The sequence below is a fragment of the Chlorocebus sabaeus genome, chromosome 23, assembly GCF_047675955.1.
Source record: "Chlorocebus sabaeus isolate Y175 chromosome 23, mChlSab1.0.hap1, whole genome shotgun sequence".
Taxonomy (NCBI): Eukaryota; Metazoa; Chordata; class Mammalia; order Primates; family Cercopithecidae; genus Chlorocebus; species Chlorocebus sabaeus.
The window spans coordinates 169,973-197,477 of NC_132926.1; the positions used below are offsets into that span (position 1 = coordinate 169,973).

Below are 27,505 nucleotides of genomic sequence, written 5' to 3' on the forward strand. Positions count from 1 at the left end.
TCTTTAAAAAAAATTTTTTATCTTAAGGTAAAGGTACCTAGATATTAAGCCCTGCATGCTTTTGCTATTAATCTTGATGCTTTCCCTTCCAACCCCAACAGGCCCCAGTGTTTGTTGTTTCTCTCCCCAAGTCCATGTGTTCTCATCATTCAGCTTCCACTTGTAAGTGAGAAGATGCAGTGTTTGGTTTTTTGTTCCTGCGTTAGCTTGCTGAGGATAGCAACTTCAAGTTCATTCATGTCCCTGCAAAGAGCAAGATCTCATTCATTTTTATGGCTCCATGGTATTCCAAGATGTATATATGCCACATTTTCTTTATCCTGTCTGTCATTGATGGACATCTGGGTTGATTCCATGTCTTTGCTGTTGTGAATAGTGCTGCAAAGAACATACAAATGCATGTATCTTTATAATAGAATAACTTATATTCCAACATAAGGTAATTTTAAATCAGTTTTGGAATTAAAAATTATGTAATTTTGGGAAATATTCATGATGGAAAAACCCAAATTCTGCCAAAATATGTTTAAGGAGGTTTATTCTGAGCCAATATGGTGACTGTGGCCCTGGGTTACACAGTCTCAAGAGATCCTGAGAATGTTTCATGAGACAATCACATTATAGTTTGGTTTTGTACATTTCCAGTGGACAGAAGTTGTAGGGAAAATCGTAAATCAATATGAGGAAGGCAGATATTGGTTCAGCCTGAAAGTGGGGCATCAAAAAGGAGGGGCTAACAAGTCATAGGTGGGTTTTGGGGATTCTTTAGGTGACAATTGGTAAAGAAAATCTGTTGTCTAAAACTGGAAATAGGTAGAAAGGGAGGCCTTAATTAAGATAAGGTGGTTATGGAGGCCAAGGTTCTTATTATGTAGATGAAGCCTCATAGCTGGCAGCCCTCAGAGAAAACAGAGGGCAAATGTATCTTTTCAGAGAGTCAGATGAATGCATCAGGCTCATAGTCTTCCCTAAATCTGGAAAGATCTACAAGGGGAGAGATTGGGCTACATTAATGAAGACTTCTTACAGATGCAATTTCCCCCACAGAAGACAGCTTTGTATGGCCATTTCAATCTCTTGGCCCTGCAGCAGCCATTTCAAAACATGTCAAAAAATATATTTGGGGGTAAATATTTTGATTTCCTTCAGCTTCTGCTATCTGTGATGTTGTACCAGAATCAGGTTAGAAAGTAAGCCACATTATAAGAGTTAATAAAACCCATCTGATGAGATTTTATAGTTTGAAGGGTGTGATTCTCAGACCCTTTAGATAGAAATTGGGGCAAAAGAAAACAAGGTCTTATTCCTCAACATAAATCTCTCAGTGCTTTAAGCAGTGAAAGAAAGATTTTTCATTTAATTTTACAGATTTGATACTAATGAAAAGGATAGTTTTTAAAATATATTTTTCTATAAAAAGGACAGGTTTTTTATTCTCTTATGTCTTGAACCCTGGCCAGTGATCTGAAACCAAGCAGTACACGTCTCCAGATCACTAGTACCAAATAAATTTGGGGGCATAATAGGTTTATTGAGAAATAATTAACACACCATGAAATTCATTCATTTAAAATATACAATTCATTGACTTTTATTATTTTCAGAGTTACACAATCATCATTACAATCAAGTTTAGAACATTTTCATCACCCTAAAAAGAAACCTCACATCATTTAGCCATCTTTGCTGGTTTCCCCTTCCTCCCTCAGCCCTAGGGAACCACCCACCTTCTTTGTATAGATTTTCCTATGAGCCCCTGAAATAAAAAGCAAGTGGTCTACTGTGACTGGCTTATTTTACTTAGCATAATCTTTCATGCTGTATCTGTGTTGTAGCAGGTATTAAAGCAGGGTTTTTGCTCCTTAGTTCAGCTAAGTCCGAGTTCTTGTCTCACGATCAGAAAAAAATTAGGCACATGAACACATTGAAGGATGAGGAGGACAAAATTTATTAAGTGAAAGGAAAGCTCTCAGCACAAAGAGAGGTCCTGCAAACAGGTTTCCACCTCACAACTGAATACCAGGACCACCCACCACACATGAGCTAAAGAGGCCAGGTTCCTCTTCTGCATAAGGTGTGAATTCCTGGTGGCTCCACCCCATTCCCCCAGTGCCTGTGGGCCTCCATTCCACTGCTGGCATGTCCAGGCAAGACCCTGTGCAGGTTCCCTTAACTGCACAAAACATCTGGTATAGACACTTGTGGGGCTGGTTGGAGATTCTCCAGGGACCCTTCCAAATTCGCCTAGGCATTTTGCTGTCTCCTGATTCTATCAGTATCAGTACTTAATTTCTTCTTATTGCTGAGTAATACTCCATTGTATGGATACATCAAACATTTTATTTATCCATTCATCAGATGAATGGACTTTGGGTTCTTTCCCACCCAAAGGTTATGGACCTTTGGGTTCTTTCCACTCTTTGACTCTTCTTAATAATGCCACTGTAAATGTTTATGTATGAATTTCTGTGTTTGCATTTGTTTTTATTTTTCTGACTGGAATTTCTGGGTCATATGGTAACTTCATGCTTAACCTTTTGAGGAGTTGCCAGTTTGTTTTCCAAAGTGACTGCACCACTTTACATCCCCAGCAGCACTGGATAAGAGTTTTAATGTCTTTACATTTTTCCTAACACTTACTTTCTCTTTTTTATTGAACAAATATTTCATCCTGTGTCGTGAAGTGATACCACAAGGTGGTTTTGATTTACATTTTCCTAATGACTGATTATATTAAGCATCTATTAATGTGCTTATTATTCATCTTTATATCTTCTTTGCAGAAATATGTATTCAAAATCTTTGCCCATTTTAAAAATTTTATCTTATTTATGAATTGCAAGGGTTCTTCATATATCCTATATATGTAAGTCCCTTATCAGATATATACTTTTCAAATATTTTTTCTGTTCGGTGGCTTGCCTTTTCACTTCTTGATACTGTTTTCTCAGGCACAGGAGTTTTCAATTTTGAAGTCCATTGAATCCATTTTTTTTTTTTGGAGTCATATGCAGTCACAAAGATTTATGCCAATGTTTTCTTCTCAGAGTTTTATAGTTTTAGCTGTTACAGTTAATTGTTTTGAGTTTATTTTTAAATATGATATTTGGTAAGAGTCCAACTTTATTTTTTGCATATGGATACCCAGTTGTCTCAGCACCGTTTGTTGAAAGGACTATTCTTTTCCCATTTTGTTCTTTTGTTAGCCTTGTATAAAATCAATTGACTGTAAATGTGCAGGTTTATTTTTAGATTATCAATTCTTAGTTTATGTCTATTCTTATACCAGGCCAAATCAAATTTAATGAGAGGTTTTTTCCAATCATGTTGTACATTACCAGTTGTTTAATGTCATAATAAAAATTAAATGTAGTGGAGTATCTTTAATGTCACCCTTTGTGTCTCAAAGGGGTCTGTGGCCAGCTTATACCTTACTTATTCTAAGACATGATGGGAAGTCTGGCTTATAAGACAGTTTATATCTTTTTTTTCTCCATTCAAACCTTTAATCTCTTATCCAGTGCCTCCCTCTATAGTTTTATTTTCAGTAAATTTTGGTCCCAGAATGTGCTGACATAGTCTACTATATAGTGCATTATGTTTTACTAACTCATTATAATTCATGGAATCTTTCATAGATGTTTACCATCCAGGAAGTCTGAGCTCCCAGCTTTCCTCAGTGGAAACCAAGTGAAGTCATCATCTTTCAGCTCGCAGATCCTCTTTCCACCTGGTAGCTGGTTTTCTTGTGTAGCACTGTGGCTAATTATATTATTGGTGCAGATCTTGCATTCTCAGAAACCACAGTTCCCTGTGTTGACCTTTTGTCACTGAAACAGAGATGCACAGCTCTGCCTTCTAGCTCAGTAGAAGATTCTTGGAATAAACAGTTTAGTGCATTCCAAGAAAATCATCACCCACGTGTTTGATGTTGATGCTTGCCATTGGCTGGAACCTTGGTTGGGGCAGGCAGCATGAACACTGACAATGGCACTCTCGGGCTCTCTATGAGGCCTGAGCTCTCTCACAATCTGGGGGCTGGGTTCAAAGGGAAAGTAACCTGAGATAGAAGAAGCTACATGGTATCCCTTTTACTGAATTCTGTTCATTAGAAGGAAGCCAGTAAGGTTGACCCATATTCTTTTTTTTTAATGGGATGAATATAGCTTCTCTTTTGTTTTAATTAACATGTATATACATAATTATGGGCTATAGAGTGATATTTTGTTTCATGTATATAGTGTGTAATGATCAAGCTAATTAGCATATTTACTACTTTAACCATTTTTCATTTCTTTGCATTGTGAACATTCAAAATCTTCTAGCTTGCTAAAAATATACAATAAATCATAGTTAACCATATTCATACTACAATGCCACAGAACACCACAACCTATTCCTCTCATCTAACTGTAATTCTGTAACCATTAACCAGCCTCCCCTTTCCTACTTCTATGAGCTTTTTTCTTCTTGTTAAGAGACAAGGTCTTGCTAGTGTAGTCTGGGCTCTGGGAACTGTAGTCACCCAGACTAGAGACAGTGGCTTGATCATAGCTCACTGCAGCCTCAAACTCTTGAGCTTATGTGATCCTCCCACCTCAGCCTCCCACCTCCACCTCAGCAGCTAGGATTATGGGCATGCGCCATTGCAACTGTCTGATTTTTTACTTTGTAGAGATGTCTGCCTATGTTGCTCAGGCTGCTCTAGAACTTTTGGCCTCAAGTGATTCTCCTGCCTTGGTCTTTCAAAGTGCTAGAAAATTACAGGCATCAGCCATGTTGCCCAGACCTCAATTTTTCTTTAGCTCCCACACATGAGAATATGCAGTATTTATCTTTCTGTGTCTGCACTTAACATAACATCCTCCAGACTGATCCACATGGCCACGGATAACAAGATTTCATTCCTTTATATGGTGAATAGTATTATTCCATTGTGTATGTGTACTACAATTTTTTGTTCATTAATTTGTTGATGGATATGTAGGTTGATTCCATACATTAGCTGTTGTGAATAGTGCTACAATAAACATACGAGTACAAATATTGTTTTGACCTATTATTTTCTTTTCTGTTGCCTGAATACCCAGTAGTGGGGTGGCTGGATCCCTCGGCAGTTCCATTATTAGTTTTTTGAGAAAACCTCATGTTGTTTTCTATAGTGGCTGCACTAATTTACCTTCCTACCAACAGCATATGAGTTTAGTGTTCTCTGAAACTTCCCAGCATTTGTTATTTTTTGTCTTTCCAATGATAGCCATTTATTCAAACTGGAGCAAGATTATATCACATTGTAGGTTATTACAATTATAATTGCTTACAACAGGCATGCTCTCACACATCTTCAGTGTTAACACACTGTTTAGTGGGTAATTTGGTCTACTCTCAGGACAACTTTTTAAAAAATACAAGTCATTAAGAGTTATTTAAGGAAAAGTGAAATACTAAGCATTTGTCTTTGCTATCTTTACAGATCAAATATGAAAATAGCAGTGATCAGCACCAAGCTCCTTATGGAGAAAGAGCATGTGAAATCTTTTCTTAGCACTCTTCCTATGAGGCCAGGACTCAACAGAAAATACATTCCTGAAACACCCATAAGAATTCCTACTTCAAACCCACAGACTTCAAATACCTGCAAGAACTATTTAACTGAGGTTAGTCATATTACTGTTTCTCTTTTGCGTTTCATTTCTCTAATAAAATTCTTGTTTTTAATTTGGTGAAATACTGAGTTCTTCTGTTGACTTATGCATGTTAAGTAAAGATCATAATTAGCTGTGTTAACACAGAAAGGAAATGGGAACTTCACATTTTTTAATTCCCTGGAGCTCCCATTTTCAACAGATACCCATTTGCTAACTTTGTTCAATAAATGTGACTAAACTAACACATTAAAATTTCTTTAAAAGCTGCATTTAAGTTTTAGAAATTGCATGTTATCGCCTAATAACTGAAGGTATGCTTTGAGATGCTTTGGTCTACTCTCTAATTCATTGTAATTTGGCTTTGGTTCATACCACTTCTTTTGTTCTGTTTTGTTTTTGTTTTTGAGACAGAGTCTCACTCTGTTGCCCAGCCTGGAGTGCAGTGGTGTGATCTTGGCTCACTGCAACCTCTGCCTCCCGGGTTCAAGCGATTCCTCTGACTCAGCCTCCAAAGTAGCTGGGGCTAGAGGCACCCATCACCACGCCCAGCTAATTTTTGTATTTTTACTAGAGATGGGGTTTCACCATACTGGCCAGGCTGGTCTCAAACTCCTGACCTTGTGATCCTCCGACCTCAGCCTCCCAAAGTGCTGACATTACAGGCATGAGCCACTGCTCCTGGTCCATACCACTTTTAAAGTTTCTTTGCACTAGCCGGGCACAGTGGCTCACACCTGTAATCCCAGCTCTTTGGGAGGCCAAGGCAGGTGGATCACGAGGTCAGGAGTTTAAGACCAGCCTGGCCAAGATGGTGAAACCTTGCCTCTACTAAAAACACACACACACAAAAAAAATAATAAAATTGGCCTGGTATGGTGGCAAGAGCCTGTAATGCCTGTTACTAGGGAGGCTGAGGCAGAGAACTGCTTGAACCCAGGAGGTGGAGGCTGCAGTGGGCCGAGATTGTGCCACTGCACTCCAGCCTGGGTGACAGGGTGAGACTCTGTCTCAAAAATAAAAAATAAAAAAGTTTCTTTGCACCATCTCAACTCTTCCTACCTATAATCACAAGTGAATGACTGGCATCCAAACACTTAACCGTATATGAATGTTTATTATTTAATAGAATCCAAAATAAGTGCACTTTATGAATTAAACAAAACACTAAAATATTCATTTCCATTTATATGTTAAAAACTTTGTACTTGGCCAGATGCAGTGGCTCACGCCTGTAATCTCAGCATTTTGGGAGGCCGGGGTGGGCGGATCATTTGAGGTCAGGAGCTTGAGACCAGCCTGGGCAACATGATGAAAACCTGTCTCTATTAAAAATACAAAAATTAGCAAGGCTTGGTGGCAGGCATGTGTAATTCCAGCTACTGGGGAGGCTGAGGCAGGAGAATCACTAGAACCCAGGAGGCAGAGGTTGCAGTGAGCCAAGATCATACCACTGCACTATAGCCTGCGTGACAGAGGGAGACTCCATCTCAGAAAAAGAAAAAAGTGTTTTGCTTTTCTTACATAAGAGTGCATCCTCTGACTATAAAAATTCTGGAAGAAAACCTAGGAAATACTCTTCTGGACATCACACTTGTCAATTAACTTATGGCTAAGTCCTCAAAAGCCATTGCAAGAATAACAAAAATTGACAAGTATGATCTAAATAAGCTAAAGAGCTTCTGCACAGCATGAGAAACTATCAAGGGATTAAACAGACAGCCTAAAGAATGGAAGAAAATATTCACAAACTATGCATACAGCAAAGTCCTATTATCCAAAATCCATAAGGGACCTAAATAAATCAACAAGCAAAAAATAAATAACACCATTAAAAATGGGCAAAGGACATGAACAAACACTTCTCAAAAGAACACATATAAGAGCATTAACAAATGCTCACTATTGCTAATCATCAGAGAAATACCAAACAAAACATCAATGAGATACCATCTCACACCAGTCAGAACGACTTTTGTTAAAAAGTCAAAAAAAAAAAAAAAATGTTGGAGAGGCTGTGGAGAAATGGAAACATACACCATTGGTGACAATGTAAATTAGTTCAGCTACTATGGAGAGCAGTTTGGAAATTAAGTACTAAGAATTGGATGCAGCAACCCCATTACTATAGTAGGGGTATACCTAAAGGAAAATAAGTCATTGTAACAAAAAGACACATGCACATGTATGTTCATTGCAGCACTATTCAAAATAGTAAAGACATGGAGTCAATCTAGGTGCATCCAAGGTAGATTGAAAACCCAAGGTAGACTGGAAAATTTTACATATACCATGGAATACTATGCAGCAATAAAAAGAACAAAATCATGTCCCTTACAGCAACATGGATACAGCTGGAATACACTATCATAAGCAAACTAACGTGGAAACAGAAACCAAATATCTCATGTTTTCACTCATATGTGGGAGCTACACATTGGGTGCACACTGTCATAAACATGGGAACAATAGACACTGGGAAATAAGAACAGGGAGGGACAGAGTGGGCCAGGGTTGAAAAACTACTTATTGGGTCCTGTGCTCACTACCTGTGTGATGGGTTCAATCGTACTCCAAACCTCAGCATCCCTCAATATACCTTTGGAAGAACCTGTGCAGCTACCACCTTAATTTAGAATACAAACTAGAAAAAAAAAATTACTATAAGAAAAAAAAGTTTACTATAAGTAGAGAATAGAAATTTCTTTTAAAGAAATAATTTATTGAAGTAAAAAATGGATTGAATTTTTTTATTATACTTTTAAGTTCTAGGGTACATGTGCACAAGGTGCAGGTTTGTTACATATGTATACATGTGCCATGTTGGTTTGCTGCACCCATTAACTCGTCATTTACATTAGGTATATCTCCTAATGCTATCCCTCCTCCCTATCCCCTCCCCACAATAGGCCCCGGTGTGTGATGTTCCCCTTCCTGTGTCTAAGTGATCTCATTGTTCAATTCCCACCTATGAGTGAGAACATGTGGTGTTTGGTTTTCTGTTCTTGCGACAGTTTGCTGAGAATGATGGTTTCCAGCTGCATCCACATCCCTACAAAGGACATGAACTCATCCTTTTTTATGGCTGCATAGCATTCCATGGTGTATATGTGCCGTATTTTCTTAATCCAGTCTGTCATTGATGGATATTTGGGTTGATTCCAAGTCTTTGCTATTGTGAATAGTGCTGCAATAAACATACATGTGCATGTGTCTTTATAGCAGCATGATTTATAATCCTTTGGGTATATACCCAGTAATGGATGGCTGGGTCAAATGGTATTTCCAGTTCTAGATCCTTGAGGAATCGCCATACTGTTTTCCACAATGGTTGAACTAGTTTACAGTCCCACCAACAATGTAAAAGTGTTCCTATTTCTCCACATCCTCTCCAGCACCTGTTGTTTCCTGATTTTTTAATGATTGACATTCTAACTGGTGTGAGATGGTATCTCATTGTGGTTTTGATTTGCATTTCTCTGATGGCGAGTGATGATGAGCATTTTTTCATGTGCCTGTTGGCTGTATGAATGTCTTCTTTTGAGAAGTGTCTGTTCATATCCTTTGCCCACTTTTTGATGGGATTTTTTTTCTTGTAAATTTGTTTGGAGTTCTTTGTAGGTTCCAGATATTAGCCCTTTGTCAGTTGAGTCGATTGCAAAAATTTTCTCCCATTCTGTAGGTTGCCTGTTCACTCTGATGGTAGTTTCTTTTGCTGTGCAAAAGCTCTTTAATTAGATCCCATTTGTCAATTTTAGCTTTTGTTGCCATTGCTTTTGGTGTTTTAGACATGAAGTCCTTGCCCATGCCTATGTCCTGAATGGTATTACCTAGGTTTTCTTCTAGGGTTTTCATGGTTTTAGGTCTAACATTTAAGTCTCTAATCCATCTTGAATTAATTTTCTTATAAGGAGTAAGGAAAGGATCCAGTTTCAGCTTTCTACTGATGGCTAGCCAATTTTCCCAGCACCATTTATTAAATAGGGAATCCTTTCCCCATTTCTTGTTTTTCTCAGGCTTGTCAAAGATCAAATAGCTGTAGATGTGTGGTATTATTTCTGAGGGCTCTGTTCTGTTCCATTGGTCTATATCTCTGTTTTGGTACCAGTACCATGCTGTTTTGGTTGCTATAGCCTTGTAGTACAGTTTGAAGTGAGATAGCGTGATGCTTCCAGCTTTGTTCTTTTGGCTTAGGATTGTCTTGGCAATGCGGGGTCTTTTTGGTTCCATATGAACTTTAGTTTTTTTCCAATTCTGTGAAGAAAGTCATTGGTAGCTTAATGGGGATGGCACTGAATCTATAAATTACCTTGTGCAGTATGGCCATTTTCACAATATTGATTCTTCCTATCCATGAGCATGGTATGTTCTTCCATTTGTTTGTATCCTCTTTTATTTCACTGAGCAGTGGTTTGCAGTTTTCCTTGAAGAGGTCCTTCACATCCCTTGTAAGTTGCATTCCTAGGTATTTTATTCTCTTTGAAGCTATTGTGAATGGGAGTTCATTCATTATTTGGCTGTTTGTCTGTTACTGGTGTATAAGAATGCTTGTGATTTTTGCACATTGATTTTGTATCCTGAGACTTTGTTGAAGTTGCTTATCGGCTTAGGGAGATCTTCGGCTGAGACGATAGGGTTTTCTAAATATACAATCATGCCATCTGCAAACAGGGGCAATTTGACTTCTTTTCCTAACTGAATACCCCTTATTTCTTCTCTTGCCTGATTGCCCTGGCCAGAACTTCCAACACTATGTTGAATAGGAGTGGTGAGAGAGGGCATCCCTGTCTTGTGCCAGTTTTCAAAGGGAATGCTTCCAGTTTTTGCCTATTCAGTATGATGTTGGCTGTGGGTTTGTCATAAATAGCTCTTACTATTTTGAGATACGTTCCATCAATACCGAATTTATTGAGAGTTTTTAGCATGAAGGGCTGTTGAATTTTGTCAAAGGTCTTTTCTGCATCTATTGAGATAATCATGTGGTTTTTGTCTTTGGTTCTGTTTATATGCTGGATGACGTTTATTGATTTGCATATGTTGAACCAGCCTTGCATCCCAGGGATGAAGCCCACTTGATCATGGTGGATAAGCTTTTTGATGTGCTGCTGGATTCGGTTTGCCAGTATTTTATTGAGGATTTTTGCATCGATGTTCATCAGGGATATTGGTCTAAAATTCTCTTTTTTTGTTGTGTCTCTGCCAGGCTTTGGTATCAGGATGATGTTGGCCTTATAAAATGAGTTAGGGAGGATTCCCTCTTTTTCTATTGATTGGGATAGTTTCAGAAGGAATGGTACCAGCTCCTCCTTGTACCTCCAGTAGAATTCAGCTGTGAATCTGTCTGGTCCTGGACTTTTTTCGGTTGGTAGGCTATTAATTATTGCCTCAATTTCAGAGCCTGCTATTGGTCTATTCAGGGATTCAACTTCTTCCTGGTTTAGTCTTGGGAGAGTGTAAGTGTCCAGGAAATTATCCATTTCTTCTAGGTTTTCTAGTTTATTTGCATAGAGGTGTTTATAGTATTCTCTGATGGTAGTTTATATTTCTGTGGGGTCGGTGGTGATATCCTCTTTATCATTTTTTATTGCATCTATTTGATTCTTCTCTGTTTATTAGTCTTGCTAGCAGTCTATCAATTTTGTTGATCTTTTCAAAAAACCAGCTCCTGGATTCATTGATTTTTTGGAGAGTTTTTTGTGTCTCTATCTCCTTCAGTTCTGCTCTGATCTTAGTTATTTCTTGCCTTCTGCTAGCTTCTGAATGTGTTTGCTCTTGCTTTTCTAGTTCTTTTAATTGTGATGTTAGGTTGTCAATTTTAGATCTTTCCAGCTTTCTCTTGTGGGCATTTAGTGCTATAAATTTCCCTCTACACACTGCTTTAAATGTGTCCCAGAGATTCTGGTATGTTGTATCTTTTTTCTCATTGGTTTCAAAGAACATCTTTATTTCTGCCTTCATTTCGTTATGTACCCAGTAGTCATTCAGGAGCAGGTTGTTCAGTTTCCATGTAGTTCAGTGGTTTTGATTGATTTTCTTAGTCCTGAATTCTAGTTTGATTGCACTGTGGTGTGAGAGGCAGTTTGTTATAATTTCTGTTCTTTTACATTTGCTGAGGAGTGCTTTACTTCCAACCATGTGGTCAATTTTCAAATAAGTGCAATGTGGTGCTGAGAAGAATGTATATTCTGTTGATTTGGGGTGGAGAGTTCTGTAGATGTCTATTAGGTCTGCTTGGTGCAGAGTTGAGTTCAATTCCTGGATATCCTTGTTAACTTTCTGTCTCGTTGATCTGTCTAATGTTGACAGTGGGGTGTTGAAGTCTCCCATTATTATTGTATGGGAGTCTAAGTCTCTTTGTAAGTCTCTAAGGACTTGCTTTATGAATCTGGGTGCTCTTGTATTGGGTGCATATATATTTAGGATAGTTAGCTCTTCCTGTTGAATTGATCCCTTTACCATTACGTAATGGTCTTGTCTCTTTTGATCTTTGATGGCTTAAGGTCTGTTTTATCAGAGACTAGGATTGCAACCCCTGCTTTTTTTTGTTTTCCATTTGCTTGATAGATCTTCCTCCATCCCTTTATTTTGAGCCTGTGTGTGTCTCTGCATGTGAGATGGGTCTTGACTCTTTATCCAGTTTGCCAGTCTGTGTCTTTTAATTGGACCATTTAGTCCATTTACATTTAAGGTTAATATTGTTATGTGTGAACTTGATCCTGTCACTGTGATATTAGCTGGTTATTTTGCTCGTTAATTGATGCAGTTTCTTCCTAGCATCGATGGTCTTTACATTTTGGCATGTTTTTGCAATGGCTGGTACCAGTTGTTCCTTTCCATGTTTAGTACTTCCTTCAGGGTCTCTTGTAGGGCAGGCCTGGTGGTGACAAAATCTCTAAGCATTTGCTTATCTGTAAAGGATTTTATTTCTACTTCACTGATGAAACTTAGTTTGGCTGGATATGAAATTCTGGGTTGAAAATTCTTTTAAGAATGTTGAATATTGGCCCCCACTCTCTTCTGGCTTGTAGAGTTTCTGCCGAGAGATCTGCTATTAGTCTGATGGGCTTCCCTTTGTGGGTAACCCAACCTCTCTCTCTGGCTGCCCTTAACATTTTTTCCTTCATTTCAACTTTGGTGAATCTGACAATTATGTGTCTTGGAGTTGCTCTTCTCGAGGAGTATCTTTGTGGCATTCTTTGTATTTCCTGAATTTGAACGTTGGCCTGCCTTACTAGGTTGGGGAAGTTCTCCTGGATGATATCCTGCAGTGTTTTCCAACTTGGTTCCATTTTCCCTGTCACTTTCAGGCGCACCAATCAGACGTAGATTTGGTCTTTTCACATAATCCCGTATTTCTTGGAGGCTTTGTTCATTTCTTTTTACTCTTTTTTCTCTACACTTCTCTTCTTGCTTCATTTCATTCATTTGATCTTAAATCACTGAAACTTTCTTCCAGTTGATCGAGTCAGTTACTGAAGCTTGTGCATTTGTCACATAGTTCTCGTGTTATGGTTTTCATCTCTATCAGTTCTTTTAAGGTCTTCTCTGCATTGATTATTCTAGTTATCCACTCATCCATTCTTTTTTGAAAGTTTTTACTTTTTTTTTTTAAGGGGAAATGTTTTATTTTATTTTATTTTATTTATTATTATTATACTTTAAGTTCTAGGGTACATGTGCATAACGTGCAGGTTTGTTACATATGTATACTTGTGCCATGTTGGTGTGCTGCACCCATCAACTTGTCAGCACCCATCAACTCGTCATTTACATCAGGTATAACTCCCAATGTAATCCCTCCCCCTTCCCTCCTCTCCATGATAGGTCCCGGTGTGTGATGTTCCCCTTCCCGAGTCCAAGTGATCTCATTGTTCAGTTCCCACCTATGAGTGAGAACATGCGGTGTTTGGTTTTCTGTTTTTGTGATAGTTTGCTAAGAATGATGGTTTCCAGCTGCATCCATGTCCCTACAAAGGACACAAACTCATCCTTTTTTATGGCTGCATGGTATTCCATGGTGTATATGTGCCACATTTTCTTAATCCAGTCTGTCACTGATGGACATTTGGGTTGATTCCAAGTCTTTGCTATTGTGAATAGTGCTGCAATAAACATACATGTGCATGTGTCTTTATAGCAGCATGATTTATAATCCTTTGGGTATATACCCAGTAATGAGATGGCTGGGTCATATGGTACATCTAGTTCTAGATCCTTGAGGAATCGCCATACTGTTTTCCATTATGGTTGAACTAGTTTACAATCCCACCAACAGTGTAAAAGTGTTCCTATTTCTCCACATCCTCTCCAGCACCTGTTGTTTCCTGACTTTTGAATGATCGCCATTCTAACTGGTGTGAGATGGTATCTCATTGTGGTTTTGATTTGCATTTCTCTGATGGCCAGTGATGATGAGCATTTTTTCATGTGTCTGTTGGCTGTATGAATGTCTTCTTTTGAGAAATGTCTGTTCATATCCTTTGCCCACTTTTTGATGGGGTTGTTTTTTTTTTGTAAATTTGAGTTCTTTGTAGGTTCTGGATATTAGCCCTTTGTCAGATGAGTCAATTGCAAAAAATTTTCTCCCATTCTGTAGGTTGCCTGTTCACTCTGATGGTAGTTTCTTTTGCTGTGCAGAAGCTCTTTAGTTTAATGAGATCCCGTTTGTCAGTTTTGGCTTTTGCTGCCGTTGCTTTTGGTGTTTTAGACATGAAGTCTTTGCCCATGCCTATGTCCTGAATGGTACTACCTAGGTTTTCCTCTAGGGTTTTTATGGTATTAGGTCTAACATTTAAGTCTCTAATCCATCTTGAATTAATTTTCGTATAAGGAGTAAGGAAAGGATCAAAGTTTTTAGTTTCTTTGTGCTGGTTACGTAGTTCCTCCTTTAGCTCTGAGAAGTTTGATTGACTGAAGCCTTCTTCTCTCAACTTGTCGAAGTCATTCTCCATCCAGCTTTGTTCCATTGCTGGCGATGAGCTGCATTCCTTTGGAGGAGGAGATGCACTCTGATTTTCTGAATTTCCAGCTTTTCTGCACTGCTTTTTCCCCATCTTTGTGGTTTTATCTGCCTTTGGTCTTTGATGATGGTCATGTACTGATGGGGTTTTGGTGTGAGTGTCCTTTCTGTTTGTTAGTTTTCCTTCTAACAGTCAGGACCCTCAGCTGCAGGTCTGTTGGAGTTTGCTTGAGGTCCACTCCAGATGCTATTTGCCCAGGTATCAGCAGCGGAGGCTGCAGAAGATAGAATATTGCTGAACAGTGAATGTTGCTGTCTGATTCTTGCTCTGGAAGCTTCGTCTCGGGGTGTACCCAGTCTTGCGAGGTGAGGTGTTGGTCTGCACCTAGTGGAGGATGTCTCCTAGTTAGGCTACTCAGGGGTCAGGGACCCACTTGAGCAGGCAGTCTGTCCATTCTCAGATCTCAACCTCTGTGCTGGGAGAACCACTGCTCTCTTCAAAGCTGTCAGACAGGGACTTTTACATCTGCAGAGGTTTCTGCTGCTTTTTGTTTAGCTATGCCCTGTCCCCAGAGGTGGAGTCTACAGAGGCAGGCAGGCCTCCTTGAGCTGCGGTGGGCTCCACCCAATTCGAGCTTCCTGGAGGCTTTGTTTACCTACTTAAGCCTCAGCAATGGCAGGCACACCTCCCCCAGCCTCACTGCCGCCTTGCAGTTGGATCTCAGACTGCTGTGGTAGCAATGAGGGAGGCTCTGTGGGCGTGGAACCCTCTGGGCCAGGTGTGGGATATAATCTCCTGGTGTGCCATTTGCTAACACCCTTGGTAAACTGCAGTATTAGGGTGGGATTTTCCAGGTGTTGTGTGTCTCAATTTCCCTTGGTTAGGAAAAGGAATTCCCTTCCCCCTTGCACTTCCCAGGTGAGGCGATGCCTCGCCCTGCTTCAGCTCTCGCTGGTCGGGCTGCACCCATGGACCAGCATCGACTGTCCGACACGCCCCAGTGAGTTGAACCTGGTACCTCAGTTGAAAATGCAGAAATCACCCGTCTTCTGTGTTGCTCACACTGGGAGTTTGAGGCTGGAGCTGTTCCTATTCGGCCATCTTAGGTGCCCCCTCAGGACTGAACTTTTATAAAGAGTAGAGTTTTGCTAAGAATTTCAAAGCAATGCATTCATTGCAAAATTGCAAAATATGACTTTGTTTAACCTTTTTTTTTTTTTTTTTTTTTTTTTTTTTTTTTTTTTTTTTTGAGATGGAGTTTCACTCTATCAGGCTGGAGTGCAGTGGTGCGATCTTGGCTCACTGCAACCTCCACCTCCCAGGTTCAAGTGATTCTCCTGCCTCAGCCTCCTGAGTAGCTGGGACTACAGGCGTACACCACCACGACCAGCTAATTTTTGTATTTTTAGTAGAACTGGAGTTTCACCATGTTGGCCAGGATGGTCTCAATCTCTTGACCTTGTGATCTGCCCACCTTGACCTCCCAAAGTGCTGGGATTACAGGCATGAGTCACCACACCCAGCCATTGTTTAACATTTGTACTAATAAAACACCACCTTTTGAGGCCGAGACGGGCAGATCACGAGGTCAGGAGATCGAGACCACCCTGGCTAACACGGTGAAACCCTGTCTCTACTAAAAAATACAAAAAACTAGCCGGGCGAGGTGGCGGGTGCGTGTAGTCCCAGCTACTCGGGAGGCTGAGGCAGGAGAATGGCGTAAACCCGGGAGGCGGAGCTTGCAGTGAGCTGAGATCCGGCCACTGCACTCCATCCAGCCTGGGCGACAGAGCGAGACTCTGTCTCAAAAAAAAATAAATAAATAAATAAAAAATAAATAAAACACCACCTTTCTAAAATTATGTATATGCAATAGATCAATATTAACTGTATTTTTGTCAGATTAATCTAAACAGCATTACACAGGTATATCCTCTATTATCTAAACTTAAAATAAGTAGAAATTTTACTTTATTTATGTAATTATTTTTCTATTTAAGCAAACTTCAAGTTATGGCTAATCACTAAAAATACTAATGGCCATATTTTATAAGTGACATATTATTCTCATGATATTGTCTCTCATTTAACTTAAACATTATTATTATTTTTACTTATTTTAGATGGAGCCAGACTGCGTAGAACAAATAATTAGAGAAACAAAGAAAAGCATGTTGCCAAAATTTATTAAATTTAGGTTTATTTTAGAAATAAAGTGTACAGTAAATGCCATTCCTTTTTATTGCTGGGTTAGTAGATGCTACATTAAGTATGTTTTTTCTTACAAACATCTAATGAAAGATGTGAGAAAAACTTTCACAGTGAAGAGTAAGCTTATGCACCATTAATTCATCATGTTCCATAGCTTAAAAAACTTCCAAGAAGTCTATGCATCTCTTTTTTACTAGCTCTACACTTTCTTCACTTTTACCATCTTCATGGAACTGTCAGCCAGCACAGTGAAGCAATTTTCAGAAAACAAAGGCATCATCAAGTTCTCAGAGTTTTGGTAGAGATTGCAGGCCAACAGATCTCAGGCTCATTTAGAAATCCTTAGCCAAGTAATAACCATTTATAAGCAGTCACTTGACAGGTGACATTTTTAAATCTCCTGTCATTTACTGTCTCATTGGCTTACATTTGTTCTCAGGAAAAGTTCCAAATTTTTCACCATGGAATAAAAACACCCATGTCAATGTGATTCTTGTCAAGTTACTCAGCCTTGTCTCTCACCACTTACCAACACTCTGCCCTTTGCTCTAGCCCCAAACTGGAAGGAGTGGAATGCCGCAGGCTCTTCCTCTCCTCAGGCTCTTTGCCTTCTGTTGCAGGAAGTCAGGGACCCCAAAAGGAGGGACCGGCTGAAGCTGCGGCAGAAGAACATAAATTGTGAAGATTTCGTGGACATTTATTAGTTCCCCAAATTAATACTTTTATAATTTCTTACACCTGTCTTTACTGCAATCTCTGAACATAAATTGTGAAAATTTCATGGACATTTATCACTGCCCCAGTCAATACGCTTGTGATTTCCTATGCCTGTCTTTAATCTCTTAATCCCGTCATCTTCGTAAGCTGAGGATGTATGTCACCTCAGGACCCTGTGATGATTGTGTTAACTGCACAAATTGTAAAGCATGTTTAAACAATATGAAATCTGGGCATCTTGAAAAAAGAACAGGATAACAGCGATGTTCAGGGAACAAGGGAGATAACCATTAGGTCTGACTGCCTGAGAGCCAGGCAGAACAGAGCCATATTTCTCTTCTTACAAAAGCGAATGGGAGAAATATCACTGAATTCTTTTTCTTAGCGAGGCACAGCCCTGAGAAAGAGAATGCATTCCTAGGAGGAGGTCTCTACAATGGCCACTCTAGGAGTGTCTGTCTTTTACGGTTGTAGATAAGGGATGAAATAAGCCCCAGTCTCCTGTAGCGCCCCCGGGCCTGTTAGGATGAGGAAATTCCTGCCTCGTAAATTTTAGTCAGGCCAGTTGTCTGCTCTCAAACCCTGTCTCCTGGTAAGATGTTATCAATGACAGTCGTGCCCAGTGGGACATGAAACCATCGGCAATTTTAATTTCACCATGGTCCTGTGATCTCGCTCTGCCCCCATTTGCCTTGTGATACTTTATTGCCTTGTGAAGCATGTGATCTCTGTGACCCACACCCTATTCATACACTCCCTTCCCTTTGAAATCCATAATAAAAACTTGCTGGTTTTGTGGCTTGGGGAGGCATCACAGAACCTGCCAACATGTGATGTCTCCCCTGGACACCCAGCTTTAAAATTTCTCTTTTGTACTCTTTCCCTTTATTTCTCAGACCAGCCGACACTTAGGGAAAATAGAAAAGAACCTACGTTGAAATATCGGGGGCTGGTTCCCCTGATGAAGAGAAGCCAGAAAGTATTTCCTTGCATCAGCCAGTAGACCAGAGGAGGAAGCCCAAGACCTCCTTGAGGAGGTTTTTCCCCCTACCCGGCCTGATTGGAATCCAAACTCCTTGGGTGGGAAGAGAGCTTTAGATTATTTTCACGTATCTCCTTGTGGGTATCAAGGGAGCCGCTCAAAAACCCATAAATTTGTCTAAGACGACTGAAGTTGTCCAGGGGCCTGATGAGTCACCTGGAGCATTTTTAGAATGCCTCCAAGAGGCCTATTGGACTTACGCCCCTTTCGACCTGGCGGCTCCCGAGAATAGCTGTGCTGTTGATTTGGCATTTGTGGCTCAGGCAGCCCCTGATACTAAAAGAAAATTACAAAGTCTGGAAGGATTTGCTGGAATGAACATCAGCCAAATTTTAGAGATAGCCCAGAAAGTTTTTGACAATCGAGAGTTTGAAAAGCAAAAACAGGCAGCTCAGGCAGCTGAAAGGGCTGCTGAGAAAGCATCAAAAAGACAGGCAAAGATCTTAGGGGCTGTCATCCAAGGAGCCAAGAAGGAAGGGCCCCCATCACAGAGCACCAACCAGGGGACCCCAGGTCTCTGCCAGAAAGGCCAAAAAGGTGAGCGGGCTCCCCTACGAAGAAAACAATGTGCTTTTTGCAAGCAAATGGGACATTGGGAAACTGAATGCCCATTAAAGCCAGAGGAGAAACCAGAAAAGAAAAAGGTCCTCACCCTCCCCGCAGTGGAGGAACCTGATAACTGATGGGGCCGGGGCTCCCTCTCCTTTGGCCCCTGGGAGCCCATGGTGACTGCCACAGTGCAGGACCAGCCTGTACATTTCCTAACTGACACTGGGGCAGAACACTCAGTACTGCAAACACCCTTGGGCAGTGCCTCTAATAAAAAGGTGGCTGTGCAAGGGGCTACTGGAGCTATTGAGGAATATCCTGTCACCCACTCATGAGAGGTGAGTTTGGGACAGAAAAGAGTAACCCACTCATTCCTCATGGTCCCAGAATGCCCCTTACCCCCCCTCCTCGGATGAGATATGCTCCATAAGTTACAGGCTCCATCTCCTTCTCGGCCCAACAAGCTCACCTCACGTTAGGTGACACAATGCCCCCTACTGCTCAGCTCCTGCTAACCACCCCTCTGTCAGAGGAGTATCTTAGTTTCACCCTCACAGCCACCGGAGAATAAAACTAATCCTCTCCTACTGGATTTACAGACTCTCCTTCCTTGAGTCTAGGTCAAGTCAACCCCCCCCCCCGGGACTGGCTAAGCACCGTCCGCCAGTGGTAGTAGAACTCCTGGCCACCACCTTGCCGGTCCAGGTAAAAAAAATCCTATGATTCAGTGGGCTAGAGAGGGAACCAATCCCCACATTCAGTGACTATTACAAGCTGGTATACTCACACCATGTCAGTCCGCCTGGAATACTCCACTTTTGCTGGTCCTGAAACCCAGAACAAATGATTACTGGCCTGTACAGGACTTGCGGGAAGTTAACAAGCAGACAGTCACCATCCATCCAACTGTCCCTAACTCTTACAATTTACTCAGCCTGCTCCCACCAGAACATACAGTGTACACTGTCCTTGACTTAAAGGATGCTTTCTTTGGTATTCCTCTGGCCCCCAAAAGCCAAACTGTCTTTGTTTTTGAATGGCCAGATCCTGGCTCAGGAGACACCACCCAATTAACCTGGACTCAGTTACCCCAGGGTTTAAAAAGCTCCCCCATGCTTTTTGGGGAAGCCCTCCAACAGGATCCTATACCGTCCGAGCCAGTCACCCTAACTGCATGCTTCTCCAGTAGGTAGATAACCTGTTATTGGCTACAGAAACTACTGACAGCCACCTGCAACATACTAGGGACCTACTTTACCTCCTTCAGGAATTCGGGTGTCGGGTCTCAGCCAAGCTTTGTCTTCCCAGTGTTTCTACCTGAGGTATGAGATAAACGAGGGGAAAAAAGCACTCACTAGTGCTCAAAACAAAGCCATCTTGCAAATCCTTACTCCACCACTGAGACAAGTACATGAATTCCTGGGGGCAGTAGGATACTGCTGCCTATAGATATCAGGGTCCTCAGAAATTGCCAAGCCCATGTACACTGCTACTGGAAGGAATGGCCTGCTAGTTTGGACTGACAAGAACAGGCTTTTCAAAATCTAAAGAAGGCATTAACTGAGGCACCTGCTCTTGCCCTCCCAAATATCTCAAAACCATTTCACCTTTTTGTTCATGAAAGCCAGGGAGTCGCTAAAGGGGTACTCACTCAGACTTTAGGGCCAAGGCAATGCCAGCCTATTTGTCTAAGAGACTGGACCCTGTGGCCTCCGGGTGGCCAAGTCATCTGCGAGCCCTAGTGGCAACAGCAAGCCTGGTCCAGGAGGCTGATAAACTCACTCTGGGCTAGAATGAAACTCTTATGGCTCCTCAGGCAGTAGAGACTTTGCTACGAAGTGCTTCTGGCAAATGGATGTCGAATGTGCGCATCCTACAGTATCAGAGTGTACTGTTAGATCAGCCTCGTTTAACTTTCTCTCCCACAAGGTGTTTAAATCCAGCTACCTTGCTCCCCAATCCAGACCTTACCACACCTGTCCATGACTGCCAAGAACTGTTAGAAACTGTGGAAACTGGCTGACCTGATCTCCGAGATGTTCCTCTAACAGGCAGATGCCACCGTGTTTACAGACGGTAGCAGCTTCCTTGAACAAGGAGTACAAAAGGCTGGTGCAGCCGTTACTATGGAGACAGACAGACTGTGGGCCCAGGCACTGCCGGCAGGGACCTCGGCACAGAGAGTTGAATTGGTTGCCCTCACTCAGGCCCTCCGATGGGGTGAGGACAAACGTATTAACATCTACGCTGACACCAGGTATGCTTTCGCTGCTGTACATGCACTTGGAGCCATCTATCAAGAGTGAGGGCTCCGCACCTCAGCAGGAAAGACTGTCAAAAACAAAGAAGCGATTTTGGCCCTGCTTGAAGCTGTCTGGCTCCCTCAACAGGTGGCTGTGATTCACTGCAAAGGACATCAAAGAGGCTGTGGTAACCAAAGAGCAGACGCTGCGGCTCGGCTCCCGGTCGTGCCTTTAACCCTGCTGCCCACTGTGTCCTTTCCGCAACCGGACTCGCCAGACCACCCAGAATACGCCCCTGAGGAAGAAAATCAAGCTTCAGATATTCAGGCCAGTAAAAATCAGGAAGGAGGAGTAAAATTGGCCCAGCTTCTAAGGAGCCATTTCAAGATCCCCCACCTTCAGGACTTAGCTAACCAAGCAGCTCTCCAGTGTACGGCTTGTGCTCAGGTAAACGCCAAGCAAGGTAAGCCCAGCCCAGGTCACCGCCTCCGGGGAGGCTCGCCAGGAGAAAGGGAGGAAATTTAATTTATGTAGATAAAACTGCACCGGGCAGGATATAAATACCTCCGGGTGCTAGTAGACACCTTTTCCGGATAGACTGAGGCGTTTGCCACCAAAAACGAAACTGCCACCACGGTAGTTAAGCTGTTGCTCAATGAAACCATCCCTCGACATGGACTGCCTGTTGCCATAAGGTCTGATAATGGACCTGCCTTCACCTCGTCCATAGCTCAGTTGGTTAACAAGGCATTGAACATTCAATGGAAACTCCATTGTGCCTATGGACCCCAGAGCTCTGGAGAGGCAGAACGCATGAACCGCACCCTAAAAAGTACCCTTACTAAATTAATCCTAGCGACCGGTGAGAATTAGGTAAAGCTCCTTCCTTTAGCCCTCCTTAGAGTAAGATACACCCCTTACTGGGCTGGGTTTTCACCTTTTGAAATCATGTATGGAAGGGCTCCGCCTATCTTGCCTAAGCTAAGGGATACCCATTTAGCAGAAATCTCACAAGCTAATTTGTTACAGTACCTGCAGTCTCTCCAACAAGTACAAGACATCATCCAGCCGCTTGTCCGGGGAGCTCATCCCAATCCAGTTCCTGACCAGACGGGTGACCTGGTATATGTTAAAAAATTCCAGAAGGAAGGACTCACTCCTGCCTGGAAAGGACCTCATACTATCATCCTCACTACACCAATGGCTCTGAAGGTGGACGACATTCCTGCTTGGATTCATCACTCTCGCATCAAAAAGGCCAACAAAGCCCAGTAAGAAACAAGGGTCCCCAAGCCTGGGCCCCTTAAAACTGCACTTAAGTTGAGTGAAGCCATCAGATTCTTTCCATTTACCTCTTCTGTCTGTTTCCACCTGTTACGTCCTCTGCCCCTTCCTACTCTTTTTCTCCTCACTTCCTTCACAACAGTACGTGTCTTTGCAAACACCACCTGGAAAGTGGGAACCTCCAAGGAAGTCTCTTTTGTAGTCGATTTATGTGCTTTGTTCCCAGAACCTGCTGTACCCACGAAGAACAGCGCGATCTGCCGATCATGGGAGCAGGAAACGTCGACATTGCTGCAGAGTTTGGACACACCAGAAGCCGGACTGGATGTGGAAGCTCTAAGGGTGCAGAAAAGGGCTCCAGAGCGTTGGCTTTCACCTTCGTCCTGGAAATCACCCTGACTCTAGCTGCTGAGATTCTTACCAGTTTTTCTGCCCTCACTGGACGTGTGTCACTTTGCCCACTTACTCTGGAGGATCAACCCCACCCTCAGTCCTTTCCATAGCTCGCACTTCCCGTCCTAGACCGTGTACTATAGGAAATTGCAATCCTCTTACTGTAACTGTCCGTAACTCTAGTTTAGCTCAATGGTATTATGGCATGTCACAGGGATTAAGGCTTTATATTCTGGGATTTGATGTTGGAACTAAGTTCACCATCCAGAAAAAGGTCCTGGTCCCACGGAGCCCTCCTAAGCCAATCGTACCTTTAACTGATTTGGTGACCCTGTGTTCCAAAAACACCCAGACACGATTTAACTGTCCCACCATCGTTCCTGCTTCCTAGACCTCAGCTGCAACGACAACACCTCCAACCCAGCCTGAAGTCCACTCTGGACAGTGTTCCTCACCTCCTGAGTCTCACCCAGCCTGAAGTCCATTCTGGACAGCGTTCCTCACTTACCTCCTGAATCTCACCCAGCCTGAAGTCCACTCTGGACAGTGTTCCTCACCTCCTGAATCTCACCAGCCTGAAGTCCATTCTGGACAGTGCTCCTCACTCACCTCCTGAATCTCACCCAGCCTGAAGTCCACTCTGGACAGTGTTCCTCACCTCCTGAATCTCACCAGCCTGAAGTCCATTCTGGTCAGTGCTCCTCACCTCCTGAATCTCACCCAGCCTAAACTAGCCCGAGATTGCTGGTTGTGCCTAAAGGCCAAACCCCCATATTATGTTGGATTAGGAGTAGAAGCCATGCTAAAAATTCTTTGTCATACATGCCCCCATGCCCTTACACTAGGAGACGTGTCAGGAATGCCTCCTGTCTAACTAGCAGGGTATAATTTATCTGCTTCTCCCTCTCAGGCTACCTGGAATCAGTCCCTGCTTACCTCCTTAAACGCCTCAGTCTTCTATCAGGCACCCAACAATACCTGGTTAGCCGGCACTTCAGGTCTCACTCACTGCATCAGTGGGACTGAACCCTGACCTCTCCTGTGTGTTGGTTCATGTACTCCCCCAGGTCTACCTGTACAGCAGGTCAGAAGAACAACTCCTCATCGCTCCTCCTGAATTGCATCCCAGGTTTTGCCGAGTTGCCCCACTCCTTGTACCCCTTGTGGCCGGCCTTAGCATAGCTGGGTCAGCAGCCATCCGCACGACTGCCCTGATTCAAGGAGAAACTGGGCTAATGTCCCTATCTCAACAAGTAGATGATGATTTAAGCCATCTCCAATCAGCCATAAATATACTGCATGCCCAGGTAGAGCCTCTAGCGGATGTAGTTCTTCAAAACCGCCGAGGCTGAGATCTGCTATTTCTCTCCCAAGGAGGGTTACGTGCAGCTTTGGGAGAAAGTTGTTTCTATGCCAATCAGTCTGAAGTCATAAAAAATACTCTTCAAAAAGTTCGAGAAAATCTAGGCAAATGCCAGCAGGAACAGGAGAGTAACATCCCCTGGTACCAAAGCATGTTTAACTGGAATCCCTGGCTAACCAATTACCGGGCTGGCGGGAGCCCTTCTCCTCCTCTTAAGGTTCGTCTTCAGGCCTTGTCTATTAAATTGGTTGCTTAACTTTATAAAGTAGCGCATAGCTTCTGTCAAACTTGTGTATCTTGGAACCCAATATAACCCCTTTGTTATAACCGAGGAATCAATGATTTGATTCCCCAAAAACACGAGTGGGAATGTGATGCCCTCCCTTGTTTTTACCTGATTGACTCTCTCAGCTGAGAGAGCCGGACAGACTCCATTTTGGTTTCTCCGCTTGCAGCCCCTTGTCCCCCCTCCCTTAAGGACATAACTGGTGCATGCTGACTCCAGGCACACCCAGGAGTGCGCTGATAAGATACTGAGGCAAGCTGTGCCAGCGGCCCCTGGACACGCGCTCGCTTGGTGGTACCCAAAGCCCCTGCATTTGTCTCTTTGTGACAGTTTAAGCCCCTGAACCTGGAACTATTTTCCTGTAACTGTTTCTGTAACCATCTATCTTTTAACTTTTTGCCTGTTCTGCTTCTGTAAAAATTGCTTTAGACTCCCTCTCTCCTATTTAGACCAAGATATAAAAAGAAATCTAGCCCCTTCTTCAGGGCTAAATTTTGAGCTCTAGCAGTCCCTCAGTCACCAGCAATAAAGGACTCCTGAATTAGTCTCAGAGTGTGGCGTTTCTCTATAACTCGCTCGGTTACCACAACAGGAGCTTGTTTGTCCCCCAAAGTTCCACGCACCCCTCGCCACCAGCCTCTTTCTTCTTATCAGGTCCCTTCCCTGGGCATAGGCCTGAGTGTGCAGCCTGGGTAGCTGCTAGTCCCAGAGATGGGACCTGTCTGCACCCTGGGGAGCTCCCCGTGGCCAACTCCAGCTTTGTCAACCCCGGCAAGGGTGGGTGGCAGGCAGCACCTGGTCCTGTGGTTCAGGGTAGCTCTCTTGGGCTGAGTGCCCCTGCTCCCCTACTCCCCCCAACCACCTTCCCCTCAGCTGGCCGACTCTGGACATAGTGGTTGACTGAGTCTGAGCTAGCCTCGTCTTCGCAGCTCCCTCTCCTGCCTGCGAGGGCGACTTCACTTTGACTTCAAATCTCCAGAGTGATGTGCAGATCACAGATTCAGCCCTGAGCCCCACCAAGACACAGCAGGGACAGGGGCAGCTGGCCCAGGGGCGCCCCAGGCTTCAGTTCCTGCCCCCTCCCACCCCAAGGCCCCATGATCTTCCCTTCCTCCATCCCTCTGTGAATAGACGCAGGCCAGACCTCAAGAGGCAGCTAAGGGATGGGGAGAGAACAGAGGACTTTCCCCACAGACGCCCAGAACCCACATCCAACCTCAGCCCACAACTCCCCAGCGTGGGCCCCCTGGCTTCTCCTGCTGAGGTGAGTATGTTCGTGGCCATCATTTCTTTGGGGGAAATTAGATTCTTTGGGGCTCCCGTTGCTCTCTGCTGCTCGCTCTCCTCTGCTGCCAGTCCTAAGAGTGCCCCTGTGTAGAGGGGGAGAAGGACACCCACCCTTACAGCTCCCCGCATGAGGCTGGAAAGTGTCCAATTCTCCCCTAGACCCCATGTATACAGCTTCCTTGAATAAACGGAGAAATTGATCCCGCTAGTCTTAAAGGAAGTTACATTTGTTTCATCTGAGTTCCCTGAAACTTACCAGCCCAGGGTCTGACAATGAGAAGCCAGCCCTTCAGCCCCTATGATTGCCTAAGGCACCACCTGCTGCCTGGTAACCAACTTCTCTTCCTCACCCCTCCCCAATTCTTGTTTTTCCACACATGGTTACATTTCTTCGTGGCTAGCCCTGCAGGACCCCCAGTCTATCAACTAACCCGGATGTTGAGAGAGGCTCTCTCGGCCCCCTTCCCTGCCCAGTTCTTTCCCTCCTCCTGTCTCTACCCTGCCCCCACCCCTTCCGCAGAGGCCCAGTTGGGCCTCTGAAAAAACGCGGGGGTGGTGGGCTCTGCCTGGGGAACCTGGGGAGGAAGGGCGGTTCTCCAAGTCCCCTTGGTCGCACCCCAGTCATTCCGACCTTGCATTCGTGCGCGGCTTCCTTGCCCTCTCTGTGCAGCCAAAAGGCGCAAATTCAAGAACTGCAAGATGGCGCACCAGGTGAAACAAGCGGCTGCGCCTGCAGAGGTGCTGGGACCCAGACCACTGGTGGCCTTTCCAGCATCAGGTTCCGAACCAACCCGCCTCCTGCACCCTGTTCCTACCGAGAGGTGACAACGTGCTAGCAGCCCTCGCTCACTCTCGGCACCTCCTCCGCCTCGGCGTCTGCTCTAGCCGCGCTCCAGGAGCCCTTCAACCCGCAGCTGCGCTGCGAGGGCCCCTCTCTGGGGCTGGCCAGGGCCAGCGCCGGCTCCCTCTGCTCGCGGGGAGGTGTGGAGGGAGAGGCGCGGGCGGGAGGCCAGGCTGCGCGTGGGGCTCACGGCCGGCGCGGGCTCTGTGGGCCGGGCCCTCGCTGTGGCCTGCTGGGCTTGATGGAGGGAGGAGCTCTCTCTGGGCCGCCGGAGTCCCCGGCCTGGGTGGCGACTGCTATTAAGAGGTGGAGCCGGCTGGGCTTCTGGGTCAGGTGGGGACCCGGAGAACTTTTCTGTCTAGCCAAAGGTTTGTGAACGCACCAATCAGCTCTCTGTCAAGACGGACCAATCAGCTCTCTGTAAAACGGACCAATCAGCTCTGTCAAGATGGACCAATCAGCAGCAAGTGGGTGGGGTCATATAAGAATAAAAGCAGGCTGCCCGCCCCAACAGCAGCAACTCCTTGGGGTGTGTTTTCCACCCCGTGGTTGCTTTGTTCTTTTGCTGTTTGCAATAGATCTTGTTGCTGCTTACTCTCTGGGCCTGTGCCACCTTTATGAGCTGTAACACCTCGAAGGTCTGCAGCTTCACTCCTGAGGCCAGCAAGACCCCTAACCCACTGG

General features: G+C 43.7%; 1 protein-coding gene and 1 long non-coding RNA gene across 19 annotated transcripts in view; one reads left to right on the top strand and one right to left on the bottom strand.

Annotated features, from left to right (window-relative positions):
• LOC119624819 (uncharacterized) overlaps positions 1-25,238 on the top strand; it is a 70,419-nt gene extending 45,181 nt beyond the window's left edge. For 14 of the 16 annotated variants that reach the window (XM_073010389.1, XM_073010387.1, XM_073010388.1 and 11 more), the window contains 4 exons: positions 5,474-5,657; positions 21,515-21,814; positions 22,397-22,638; positions 22,878-25,238. In XM_073010389.1, coding sequence (XP_072866490.1) covers positions 5,481-5,657; positions 21,515-21,814; positions 22,397-22,638; positions 22,878-23,154 — 996 coding nt within the window. In that variant the 5' untranslated portion in view covers positions 5,474-5,480 and the 3' untranslated portion in view covers positions 23,155-25,238. Of the gene's footprint in view, positions 1-3,638; positions 3,734-5,473; positions 5,658-21,514; positions 21,815-22,396; positions 22,639-22,877 lie in introns of all 16 variants that reach the window. The other 2 variants (XR_012090712.1, XM_073010377.1) reach the window with 2 other exon arrangements.
• Positions 1-27,201, bottom strand: LOC119624822 (uncharacterized). 3 transcript variants are annotated; one of them, XR_012090715.1, is made up of 6 exons: positions 26,796-27,189; positions 22,400-22,486; positions 20,383-20,441; positions 19,912-19,951; positions 17,346-17,472; positions 1-378 (listed from the first exon to the last, which is right to left on the bottom strand). It is a non-coding gene; the product is annotated as an uncharacterized lncRNA (long non-coding RNA). The 3 variants fall into 3 exon arrangements; XR_012090713.1 differs by lacking the exon at positions 1-378 and having other exon boundaries at positions 17,162-17,472; positions 26,796-27,201; XR_012090714.1 differs by lacking the exons at positions 1-378; positions 22,400-22,486 and having other exon boundaries at positions 17,162-17,472; positions 26,796-27,195.
• Positions 27,202-27,505: the final 304 nt, after the last annotated feature.